Source organism: Sinocyclocheilus rhinocerous, unplaced genomic scaffold (assembly GCF_001515625.1).
Source record: "Sinocyclocheilus rhinocerous isolate Xijiao unplaced genomic scaffold, SAMN03320098_v1.1 scaffold75, whole genome shotgun sequence".
NCBI lineage: Eukaryota > Metazoa > Chordata > Actinopteri > Cypriniformes > Cyprinidae > Sinocyclocheilus > Sinocyclocheilus rhinocerous.
Window position 1 is genome coordinate 1,180,291 of NW_015632455.1, and position 14,133 is coordinate 1,194,423.

Here is a 14,133-nt window from a genome sequence, read left to right on the forward strand (position 1 = left end):
ATGCAATATTCAATTTTTTTTATCCAACAGAATTTATTTATTCAGCTAAAAAAACTAACTAAATTAATGACATTATAAACTAGTCAAAATTAATAGTAGGTAGTTTTCTCTCTACAATTAACTCAATATTATGTTCATACTGGCAGCCACTTGTTGTAAAAGTTACTCTTTTAAGAATGTTTAGATATTTGCAAAGGAAAACAAATAAAAAATACTGACTAAGAAAATAATTTTTTTGCAGTGAAAATGTGGCCCAGACTTTATGGTGATGGTGAAATGTGAGGAGAGATGGAAAAGCAAAGGATGAGTCAACAAAAGGAAGAATGAAGTCATGATTTCTGACACAGCAGATCGTACTTCACTGCTGTGGTTCATTCGCCAGACGTATTTCTATTAAATGTCTTTCTAGGTCATTTCTATAAATGGACATGTGCTTTGACGAGAGCCGTGTCAAACCGGGACTGTATTTTTAGGGCGCTCGGCTTTGCCAACACAAAGGAAAAAAGGCACATTTCCACATTTCGCTTCAGTTTCGGTAGCCTGAAATGACATCACAGAGCAGGCATGCGAAAGAGCAGGAAGTAGTTTGTGAGACACACACACGCACGCGCACGCACGCACACACACACAGAGGATCTACAGAGACTCTTTACTCTCGATCTTTCTTGAGTCCAGATATCTCACGTTAAAAGGCTATTACACGCTAATGATTCGATTAGCAATGACATTAATCAAATAATTAATTAAAATGCCTCTTAGGAGACTAGGAGAAATGCCACTAAATGAATCCTGTTGTTTTATATTCAAGGACCTGTATGACATTGTCTTCCATGAAACAGAAAAAAGTCTTGATAGCACTGAAAATTATTCTAATTTGCATTTATATTTACTTTTTCCATATGTATGATCTCTCTCTCTCTCTCTCTATCTATATATATATTCTCTCTCTCTCTCATATATTATTTCTCAATATTTTTTTCTTAGGCCACCTAAATTATACACACACAACCTTTCACATTTGGTCTGATAAAAATAAATAAAATAAAATATAATACTCCCAGATATTCATTATTATATTAGCCTAAACAACGAATGTAATATTTTCGACAATTAACAACCATCTCCTCCAGTAATTTTATCTTGAAAAGGTCAGATTTATCATTGTCTACAACTTCTTGCCATTCATATTTAGTTGGAGGGTCTTCCTTGAGCCATTTCCTAGTTTATCACCTTTTTACTGATCGCAAATAATTTATTAAAAAAGCTATCTGTATTTCCGTGTTATATTTGCAGAGGAAACGCCCAAACACAGTTTTAATTTAACACAGTTTTTCCCCATTACAAAATATATCATCAGCATAACAATTTGAACAGGGTTTCTGCAGGATTTTTAAGCTCAAATTCAAGACCTTTTTAAGACATTAAGACCTGCACAAATAAAATTAATATCATATGAGCGGGGTAGGGCAATGTCTATAGTACCATATTAAACTGTAAAATTACTGTAAAAAGCATAATTTACAGTTCAGATACAAGTTTTCACAAAAACAAAAAGTTTTATAAAATGATAAACTTTATATTTCAGCCTTTAAACCATTTTTAAGTCAAAAGTATTAATTACTATATTAATTTAAACAATTATAAGCATAAATGGTAGCCAAAACTATTACAGATAATTTTAAATAATTAGAAATAAAGTAATTGAAATAAAGCCAATATAAAAAAATAAATGAAAACTAAATACAATTATTTATAAATACTAATAAAAAAAACAAAAACACATGAAAAAACATAAAAGTACATGATAAACTTTAATTAAAACAAAAACTTAATATAAAAATAAAAGCTAATTTAAAATATTAAGAAATACTATCATGGTATATAAATAATACTGAAGTAGCATCCTGGGGCTCAATAATTGGAGAAAACCCCCCCAAAAAAAGTATAAAACACAAAATAAAGTGCACTGGAGAGTTTAAAAGCAGAAATGTGATGTTTATGTTAATTATTTCATAAATAATTTGTCTTATTTGTGCCATAAAGTTCTAAATCATTGATGAACTTCTAGTTATGCATAACAGCATAATTCCCGCGAAGAAATTTCTACATCTTAACAGTACTTTGCATATAGTCATATTAACATCGCTTTCTGACGGGAGTTTAAAGACTGGATACTGAGAAAGCATTCATCCTTTGAATCTGAATTCAGCTCGAGTTGAGGCAGCAAGCAGACTTTGACCTTTGCTGTCTCACTAAAGCTGCTGGGGAAGATCGGTACGAACCTTCTCATCATAGACGATGCCGGGCCGGATCTCGGGAGCCTGGTAGCCGGGTGTGCCCTCGACCCCCAGCGCTCCCTCGTGGAAGGACTGGCGCGAGATGCCGTAGTCGGACAGCTTGACGTTGACGGAGTCCTCCAGCTCCAGAGACCACACCAGGATGTTGTCGGACTTGAGGCCACAGAAGATGATGTTCTTCTTGTGCAGATACGCCAGGCCTGTGACGATCTGATAGGCCACTTTGAAGGTGAGCATGTGACCCAGCGGCACAAACTGAGAACCTGAGGAGCATCAGCCAATAAAGACAGATGTGAACTTCACGCTGTTTTGTCTCACACAAACCCATCGTATGAGGTCGAAAGAGACTGCTTTTATATCTTTATGACACGAGGGTGAGTAAATGATGACAGTTTTTTGTGTGTGTGTGTGTGTGTGTGTGAATTATTAAGGCTTTAAGGTTTGTTCACCAGTCTGATGCAATTAAAAGTTCAAATCTTCATGCCAAAAAAATGTGTCATGCCAAATTATCATTATTCTCTGAAAAAGTTATGGAGATCTAAAGAACAGCTAATTATTTGTTGAATTAACAAAAAGTAATTATTATACAGACATATATATAAATATATATATAATGTAAATTATAATTATTAATTTTGCACAGCTTAAACATTCACAAATGTTCAGAAGTGATATTTATATTACAATAAAATGTTATTAACATGTGTAACATTACATTTTGTAGATTTTTTTATTTTTTATTTCCTAAATGATCACAAGTAAACAATGAATTATTTTTACATTTATTTATAATATTTAAATTTTTATTTGTTGCCAAAAAGAAAGTATGCATTGTATTAAATTTTATATAGTGTATAAAGTTTTTTTTAAACTTCTTTATTAGCTAAATGAATACATGTAAAAAATAATAAAAAGTAAATTTTTACATGAGTTTATTGTATATATTTTTTATTTGATGCCAAAAGAAACATTTGTTCATGAAAAATTTATATTACGTCATAAAACACCGTGGCCAACTTTGAAAGAAACACATGGTGAAAAACCCAAACACACTGACGTGAGTATAGGTCATGATTTATTTGACTAGGTAATGCTGTCAGTGAAAAAACTGGCCTGAAGTAGCAGACCTCGTTTCCAGGAGTCAGTTGTCGAATTTGAGCGGAAATCACCAAAGCCTGGTGGTCCATCAGCCAACGGATCATAAATCATGTCTGTACGGTGCAAACTTTATTTTAGCTTCCTGGATCCCTAAAAGCATGTTAAACGCCTTTCAGAAGCATTCAGACTCCTGCGTATTATTTCAAGCTACCGTTGCGGCATGAAACAAAGTTTTTAGGCTGATGTGTGACACAGCGGGACACGATCTGCAGCGGTGCTCATTAAGAGTTTACTGACCCCAGACCAGCTCTGTTTTAGTACATGCGAGTAACCAGAGCCAGTAGAAACCCTGCAGCTGTAAATCAGAACATTTATTTTCAGGTCAGGGAACAGTTACGGGTTTCCTCTTTGAGGTCTCGGGCTGGATTAGATTTTTATTACAGCGCTTAATGAGAGAGATCAGTATGTGTTACGTAAAGCCTAATCCTTGACCGCTGCTCTATTAACCTCACAGTTTGTGCTGCCGGACACATCCAGAGAAAACAATCAATATACAAGAACCACCTCTGGCCTATTTTTTATTATACATACAGTACAGTAGCAAATATGAAAAAGGAAAGAAAAAGGAAAACAACATTATTACATGCCATAATAGTCAATACTATAGTCTATACTACAGTCAATAAAAATTTTGTCCTTTTGCGAACAGATAAATAAAACTAAAAAAATAGAATGATGTATATATATATATATATAAATTTTTTTTTTTTACATGTATTCATTTAGCAAATAAATAAATAAATGTTTCATGAAATATTTTATTCACATATTTTAATTGTATTTATTTGTTGCCAAAAGCTCAAAAGCATTAACTATTATTGCGCGTAATAATGTTTTAAGTACAGTAAACACAGTACTGTATTTATAATAATATTTATCATTTTTATTTAGAACTTTTTTTCTTGTGTATATTGATTGTACTTTTTTGCACAAAAGCTAAATGAGGATTCTAGAAGCTTCCAAAGGGCAGATGCCAGCCGCTGTTACCATTAGTTACCATAGGGCACGGCTTTACAGACCATAAACCCCCAGTACATGACTGCACTCGACAAAACAAGAAACGTCTGGAATTCATGAGGAAGATTCACTTTGTGTCATAAAAGTAAATGTCTTAGTGACTTAATGATTTAGTAGCCGTCTTTATAGTAAAGAAAGCTCTAGAATGAGCGGTAGGGGAATAAATCAGCGGAGACGTAAAACCAGGAACTGCTGAGAAACCAATTCAAACAGCAGTGAATGCGGATGACAGAGAAATAGTCAAACCTGCAAACTAAGCAGACTGATGTGAGGCTCTGTAGCTCTCTCTCTCACTCACTGGCAGTATGAGTTATGACAGACTGCGCTTCAGAAATAGTTGGGAGACGTTTGCGGGATCAGGGAAGCAGACAGAAGAGGAGCGAGGCCTTCAAGGTCAGAGGAAGGCAGAAACTAGCAGAGCGTGACGCAGCTCAGGAGGAAATCATTACGATGGGATGTGCTGCTGTAAAACCACAGCTTATTAAGTCTGATAACCTTTCATATCACTCAAAACGGACAGTAAACTCAGCTGTTCTGTTATATTTTTGATTACTTTTATTTATTTATTTTCAATTAGGTTTATTTTGCTTTGCTCAGCCATGTGATATGCTAAGGACAAAAAAGGAAAACCAGTTTTCCCCCATTTAATATGACAATAATAATAATAATAATAATAATAATAATAAAATAATGAATATAATGAGCATAATAAAATATACATATTTACAATAATATAATATAAAAAATGATAAAATACTACTACTACTACTAATATATTTCTAATAAAAATTGATTTCGCATAAAATGTATATCTTTATAATAATAATAATAATAATAATATTATTATTAATAATAGTATAATAATTATAATGACATATTAGCATAATAAAAATAGGAAAACCAGTTTTCTACCACTCAATATGGCTATTATAAAAACATAACAACAACAACAACAACAATAATAATAATAATAGTAGAATACAGACATATATGGGCCAATCTACAGAATTGGTCCAAAGTCAGAGTTGGAAATGTCTTGAGAAAAAATAAATAAAAATATAAATATTTATGCAAATAGTATAATATCCAAGGTACACATTTCTAGTAATTGTGCAGTTAATTCTCATATTGCATTTTCAGACTAAATTTGGAATAGCTGTAAATTCAGACAAAATTTGGAATAGTTGTCCTCTCCCCAAATTAGTCACTACTGAAACAGTAATAATAATTTAATTAGAAGGGTTATATTGACCTATTAAGATTTTGCTTACATCTACATTTTAAATATATATATTTTTGCTATTTTCTTTTTATTTGTTTCAGAGGTTAATCAATAATGAAATTTTTTATCAATATTTCAAGTGTAATTTATGAGATTTGTTGTATTTTCAATCCAATTTTTCTTTGTAAAAGGCAAAAAGTTGATCATACTGATTTCAAAGTTATGGATTCATCGAACCAAAAACTATCATAACATCTTAGTTGATAATTCAGTATACTTTATTTTTGACAAAACATCCCATGTTTCGGTAGTGACTGCACATTTTCGGTAGTGATAGTAATGCTTTGGTAGCAACCACATCACATTACACAATTTTAACTTGCATACTAAAACATACTAAAATACAATTTGCATAACTGTACTAAAATTTTGTTTCTTTCTCCCAAATATGAGGATTATGTGTTCCCTTTTGTCACTACCGAAACAATGATGACATGTTTCGGTCGTGACTGTTTCGGTAGTGACAATTCTATGGGATAACACCCAGAAAAACAAAGATGTCACTACCGAACCTCCACCAAATGTTTCGGTAGGGACAATTTTAGATATTTTGAACCTAGCTCAAAGATGCTAATCAGCACATGGTTAGTTAGCACTAGTGGTCGACCGATATATCACTTAAGGCCGATATATCGGCCGATATTTGACATTTTTCAAATATCGGCATCGGCCGATAAGTTTTTCTGTTTGGCAGATGTGTTCGAGACTTTTATTTTGACAGCGGTGAGAACGGCAGCGCCTGGGCACACAGTGCTAACATTCTCCCTCTTGTTCTCTGTCGTCGTTAACAGTTCTGTCTTGTGTGACGATCGGTCCGTGCAAATTGAATGCTTTAAACATTAAATTTTTGATTTCAAATTATGCTTCGCTTTATGCATTTGCCCACTGTCATACTCATGTCATTTTCACTGTGTGCTGTATGTAAAATGAGTGTTACCTTGGCTTTATTTGAAAAAAATATAATTCCCAATGCACACAAACTTCCCAGAATACTGAGTGCCCTGTTGGTTACAGTATTTACTTCTTTTTTTAATTATATTTTTATTAAATATTTATTTATTTGTGAAAAATACTTTGTCATCTAAAGTATAAGTATGTTTATTCTACAAATTAATTTTTTAATCCATTTTCAAATTATTTCACATTTCTTAAATATTAATTAAAATAAACACAATTATATCGGCTTTATATCGGTCATCGGCCACCCTGCTTTCCAAGATATCGGCACCGGCTGTCAAAAAAACAATATCGGTCGACCACTAGCTAGCACAGTTCTGAACAGTGGTACACATATAAAAACTAAATTTACCTCAAAATGATGGGACATATCTACTCACACCTTGTAGCTATGAGAGAGAGGGACACATAAATATTTCCTGATCATAAATTTATGGGTTTAGTTCAAATCAGTCTCAGCCAACAGACTAAAACATAAACTGTTTCGGTAGTGACGAAAAATGGGGGAAACGTTTTTTTTTTTACATAAAGCTTTATAATTTACAAAGAAAATATAAAATAATTTTATTGAACTTCACTTTTTAAAAGAATAAAAAAGATGCTTTTAAAAACAACAATGGAAGAAAAATACAAAAATTTCAATATTTTCATAAGTTGAAATTTAGGGGTTAGGGTTCGGGACAGCCACCTCCCAATTGAAAGTACTCAATAAATGATTTTATATATATTAAGCTTACTAATATTTTAAATATTATTGGGGGGTTCAAAAGATAATAGAAGGATCTTAGTAAAAATCTAAGATTTGAATACTGACCCTGCATCACAAAACCAGTCTTAAGTCGCGCTATACTTTTTTTTTTTTTGGTATAACATCATAATTTTTGACTTACAAGAAGCAAAACTGTGTAAGATGATAACATGTGTTCAGAGAACTTCCCTTGAATTAATTTTAACACAAGTCTCATTAAATTCTGCAGCTCAGTAGGTTTTGGATCGGAGAAAGACACACAGCGGGAGAAATCCAGCGAGGATTAACGTTTCTCTGTTAACAGGAAATTCCATCAGTCAGAGCCGCTGCGAGACTTGAGTAGAACGACAGCGCTTTGACCTCTGACCTTACATGTGCCTGCAGGAACACCGACCGATCGCCTCTGACTCTCCGATCACTCATCGAGCGGATCCAGCACGGCGAATAAAAATATTTGTATTAATATTTGTAATAATATTTCACAATATGACTGATTTTACTGTATTTTGATCAAATAAACACAGCCTCTGTGAGCATTAGAGACTTCATAATTTTTTATTATTTTTTTTTATCTTAGCGACCCCAAACTAAACATGCATTCTGACTTCTGACAAGATCTCTATCATTAGCCGAAAGCTTTGTTCTCTCTTTCCAGCTCCATTCTTGTGGCTGCTGTGAATCAAACCCATGGTCTGTCAGAGCAAAACGAGTCCATTTAGTCAGCCATCGCTCCTAATCATTCCCATTAAAGCTCCATATGGGAACGTCATTTCATCTGACATGTGCTTTGAACCGCCTCCGCTGGCTGATCGCACGTACAGATGCTTTCAATGCTCTCCTTTCCTCACCACTTCCTTATGGGTGTGTGAAACAAACTTGCGGCAAAGATATTAACAGGAAACACTCATTTATAAGACATCAAGCCAAGAGGATTATGCTGTTTGCCTAATCATATAAATAATTGGTAAAATCATTCATCCCTTCTGTCTCCGGGCCACACGGCTGTCGGGATGAAGCTCATGTAAATCCTTTGTTCCCTTTCAGTCGGTCACTCTCGACGTCACGTCGGATGACCGACGAAATTGGGATCTCGCTTAGAGAGACCAATCCACTTCGAGTGTAAACTAAACGAGCCAATGCACATTGGCATGCGATTATTGTATCCAGCTGCTGCTGATCACAGCGTGAGTATAAGTAGGCAGCAGATGTTTAGCAGCATCATATGACCCCTTTAAATCATTTTGATTGAATTGATATAAAGCTGAAATAAAATAAAACAAATATTACATGAAAAAACTGAAATATATATTGTATAGTGTGTATGTATGTATGTATGTGTGTGTGTTGTATTCATATTTATAATATATTATAATTGTAATATAGTATATATGCTTTATTTCTAATAAATTACAGAAATTATTATAGAAATTTAAAACTATATATATATATATAAAATTACACATATATAAAAAATCTGACTAGTACATAAACAATCTGAGCATATAAATAGATAATAGATTAAATAAAAAAACGACTCAATAATATTAAATAATAAGGATGAAATAATATTTGTGTGTGTTATGTATTTTTATGCTGACTATTGAGTCATTAGTTTAGCAACACCAGTCACTTGCAAGGTTTGATTTCAGTCAGGATGAAAAACAGCAGAATTACTGGAATATGTTCTTAATACAGTTTGGAAATACTAATAAGGCCAAGCTAAACTGCTTTACTCGCAAACCGTGACCTTTCAACTTTCTCTTTGAAGAGACTTTATAACAGGCCTGTTGTGAATAGCAGCTCTAATGAGCATTAACCTGTTTTGTCGTGATCAGCAGTTTTTGTTTACTCGCAGATAAACTTGATTTATTCAGACCAACAACTGAATCAGCAATTTTCCATCTTATTCTTAAACCGTAAGTAAAAACCGGGACATTTATGCATTGGCAGAGTGACCAAAATCTCATCACAATATAGTTTTTTTCCCTGGAAATTCAGCATTAGATTTAATCATCATGATAATCATGCCTATTTTTTGGATAATACAGTCAATTAAACACTTAATAAAAGTACGGTCCTTCATCTAATTTGATTTATTCTCTGATTTGTAACTTGATGGATGCAAACCAAAAGATATTATGTTTCATAACAAATATGTAATACGTTTAACAGAGTAAAAACAGCTTCACATTTTTAAAAACAAAAGTCAATCGTTACAATCATGAAAGAATGGCTGTTTTTGGACAATACAGCAAATTAAATACTTCAAAAATGATTTTTCAAAAGATACAATTATTCATATACACAAATATCTGATAAGTCTGACATCAGTGTTATTTTTAATATTTATTTACTGTTATAGTATTTATTGATATTTTGAATGAGCTAATATTTTTTATATTTTAGTTTTGTCATTTTTATTAGTTTATTTGTTCTTTCATTATATAAATAACTACTAAATATATTCTAAACACAAATTGTAGCATTGGTATTACTATTAATATAATATAATTAATTTAAATAATAATATAATTATAAATACAATAACTAAATAACTATAATTATAAATAATAAATGTGTGTGTGTGTGTGTGTGTGTGCATGACACTATTTCTATTGACACTTTCTAATTGCAAAAAAAACACTTAATAAATATTATTGAATTACTTATAAATGTTATATAAGTATATTAGTATTGGCATTAGTATTATATGTATAAATATTTATAAAATTTTTCTGGACTCTGTCTGCTACATTTTGTACTTGCTGCAATCAATTATGGGGTTGCATGATTCCAAAATAAATAAATAGGTGGTCATGTTGAATTTGTGCCAAAATGAGTTTTTTTAAATAATTCAGCAAAAAATTCCAGTCTACAAGTGCTGTTTACTTGGCTCACAATATTACTACACGTTTTCTAATGTTTTCTAATAAAAGTCTACATGAAACTCAAATCAGCCCTTTCTTAATACATGTTCCTGATCTTAATTGGAACAATTTATCATCGCATGTTATTCCAAATTATTAAAAAATGTCTTTGTAAATCACAATATAGTAAATTGGTCAGTCTATACATTCATGGCATCACAAATTCATCTTTTTAATTTCTGATGGATTTTCACATTAAAGTGGCATGTGAATATGTTTCAGCTAGAGTTGCTTTGGATTTAACAGCTTGCAGCTCAATTTCCCAAGAAACATACAAAACTAAACCTAAACCTGAACGTATTGTAAGTCACTTTTCTGATGAGAGTTTCTGCCAAATGCACAAATCTAGTAACCTTGAGGTTTTTCACAATTCATAATGATGTGATTTTCAACACCGATATAAAGTATGACGTCCCAGCGGGACTGTACTTCAGGCCTGTGTCGCAGAGGAACCTCTTCAAAGAGATGTGTTTGACGTGGCTCAAAGACCAAACTTGCAGATTCTGCTTCCATTTTAACTTCAGAATTAATAATCCAATTTATGTGATGAACCACAACCGCACAGAAAACACACACATCATGCCGAGACGAGAGCACTTGTTTGTATGTGTGCTAGAACTCAAGCCTAACCCACTCTGATTCAGCTCCATTAAACCCATGTGAGCGCTGGTTATTAGGACCATAATGACTTTTCCATGACTTTTGGGACAATATTCATGACCTAATGTTCCATTATTTTACACTCAGAATAAAAAATCTGTTCAAATTATCATAGCATATGTCAACTAAAATGAATGACTATTAATGCTAATTGTTTGCTTTATATTTGTTTTAGTAATAAGTAGCCTACAAGCTGCAACTGTCCACACAGAGAACATATCACATCACTGAATATTATAATTTATTTAACTCCGTTAAATGCAGGATTTGAATTTGGTTTGGAAACTGACTCCTGGTTAACATGTATTAATGGGTCGTGTTTAGTCACTATTCAGTGTGGAATTTTTCTACAATATTCAAGTCAATCTACTGCAGTATTTCCTCTCTGGAAAATGTGGTTAACACCCAGTCATGCATGAAAAAAATAAATACCATCATATACCATGAAACCGGTATAATTTTGAAAAATACTGTGATATAAATTTTTGCTCATACCGCCCAGCACTACTTTCTAGATATATTTATCATGTCTGTGAGGCAAGTATTTGCTGAGTTTCCGTTTATTTTTGTGAAGCGCTCCTGTTCAGAGAGACAGAGACGGCAGAAAGCGCTGTTTGTTTTCTAAAAAAGCACAACGCTTTGCTGACATTGTGAGTGCACACAAATAAAAGTAGACCCTTTGCAGTTCCGAATGATGTACTACTCTTACCTTTATGAGCAAAAATGACGGTGTATTTTAAGTTGTTTCCACTGTTATAAGAAAAAATGCAAGTGATCGCGCTGGCGCCTCCAGGAAATTACATCGTTTTGGTGGGAAAACCACAATAACATCAGCTTTAGACTTCAATTTGATGAATCCTGTGATGTTTTGTGTTTTTTTTTTTGCTGGTTTGTGTCACATTAAACCATTTAAAGGCAGAATATGTAAGATTTTTTTTATTAAAATATCCAAAAACCACTAGAACAGTGTTATATATTTTGCTGACTTGTGTACTTACATTATCCCAAATGTTTCGAAGAATGTTTAAATCCAGAGAAATAAGCTATTTTAACTAGTGACACGGACCGTGTCCATAGTGTCATTGTGTCGCCTGCCAATGACATTATAACCCCTCGATTTTCTCGAAACACCAAAGACGCTTTAATATGTTGTGCGTTTTATTAGACCGGTGACGACCGCACAGAGTAGCATAATAACAGAACTTTCAAATGTATCTACTATGATAAAACAGCGCTGCTTTTTTTCCCACATACACACGACCGGAAGGAGCGGAAGCGGTCGACTGTGGCATAATAAAAGCGCCGCTGCTTTCGAGCCGTGTGTCACGCTCGGTCAGCGGTTTCGTTTCGCTTCGACGGCTTTCAGCCTCACCCTGCTTCATTCTACTACGTTAATAAATCATTAGCTCATCCATGAACATGATTTCTGCCCGAGTACCATCGGATTGCATCGGCTGTGGGGATGAAGACCACAACTCCCATGATTCCACACTCAGTCACGGTGTCATCAAACTAGGCCTTTGTCTCTTTGTTTATTTTGAATACGCGCCCTCTAGTGGCAAAAAATTACATATTGTGCCTTTAATCTGGAAATTGGTATGATGAAATAAAGATTAACTTGATAGTTTTTTTTAAAAATTGGAACTAGATGCAAACAAAAAGATTATTACTACTGCATCTAATATATGTATATATATTTTAAGTCTGTGATTTTGTTTTGTGGTTTTTAGCTGTTTTTTTCACTTTATACACACCATTTCATACAGAAACTAGTATAAGAACATACATCAGATGGTTAAAAGCGTAACTGTTATCATACCGTGAAGGGAAGTCGGTCATGAAGAGCTCAGGCACCAGCTCCTGTAGAGGGACGGGCTGTTTGGGGTGGTTGGGGCAGCTGATGTGCTCCTTGTCCACGGCTGCCAGCACGCAGTCCTCCATGTTGAAGTAGTGGACGGTGCTGTGGCTGGAGCTGGACAGAGGCAGTGGGTCGGACAGCCGGGGTCCAGAGCTGCAGTACGGACAGGGCGCATACTGCTCAATGAGACGAGAGCCGTCGCTCTCACTGCCCGTCAGGGCTGGACCGGGAGAGAGCAGCATGTGCATGTTAATCATAAACGTCTGTACACGGATGTTCATCTTTATATAAAAAGACATTAATCAAGGCTTAATGAAAATGGCGAAAATGTCAAAAGATTTAAAAACTGAACTGAATCCACTTTTTCTACAATAGCTGTTCGGCTGAAATGATGGTTCCTCTAAATAGAATAGAATAGAATAGAATACATATAGACAGACAAATACATGAAGACACACAGTGTTGCCAAAAGGCTGAAAAATAAACAACAATAAAAAAAGCCCTTTCTGAGCAAATAGATAAATACTGAGCTGTATATTCAGTGTTGTCAAAAAGCTGAAAAAATAAATATAATAATAAAAATGATAATAAAAATGATAAATAAATCACTAATTTAAGTCATTTCTGCGCAAATGAATAACTAAGATGTATATCGAGTGCTGAAAAATAATATAAATAATATAATATATATAATAACAATAAACAATTAAAAACAAATAAATATACACAAATCACCCTTTTAAGCCACTCCTTAACAAATACATACATATCGAACTGTATATTCAGTGTTGTCAAATAAAAAAAAAATGTATAATAATAATAATTAATAATACATACATAAATAAATACATCACCAATTTAAGTTATTTCTGAGCAAATTGATAACCAAGATGTATATTGAGTGCTGAAAAATAAAATAAAGCTATAATAATAAACAATTAAAAACAAATAAATAAACACACAAATCACCCTTTTAGGCCATTCCTGAGCAAATACATAAATATCGAGCTGTATATTGTGTTGTCAAAAAGGCTGAAAAATAAATAAATCTATAATAATAATAAACAATTAAAAATAAATAAGTAAATAGATAAATAAACCACCTTTTTAAATAATTTCAAGTATAATATTAGGAACATTAAATCATCTTGGAGATAGTTTCATCGTCTGTCGTAACCGAACGCGATGCGCAGTTCGAACACTGAATGGAGGATGACAGACAGCCGCAG

The 14,133-nt window shown here is 33.3% G+C and overlaps 1 protein-coding gene across 1 annotated transcript in view; it reads right to left on the reverse strand.

Annotated features, from left to right (window-relative positions):
- The window catches only part of LOC107742322 (leucine-rich repeat serine/threonine-protein kinase 1), a 94,369-nt gene that overhangs the window by 21,387 nt on the left and 58,849 nt on the right, over positions 1-14,133 (reverse strand). The window contains exons 19-22 of the mRNA XM_016555243.1: positions 12,866-13,124; positions 7,094-7,100; positions 3,693-3,750; positions 2,283-2,560 (exon numbers count right to left, since the gene is read on the reverse strand). Of these exons, the coding sequence (XP_016410729.1) occupies positions 2,283-2,560; positions 3,693-3,750; positions 7,094-7,100; positions 12,866-13,124 (602 nt within the window). The remainder of the gene's footprint in view (positions 1-2,282; positions 2,561-3,692; positions 3,751-7,093; positions 7,101-12,865; positions 13,125-14,133) is intronic.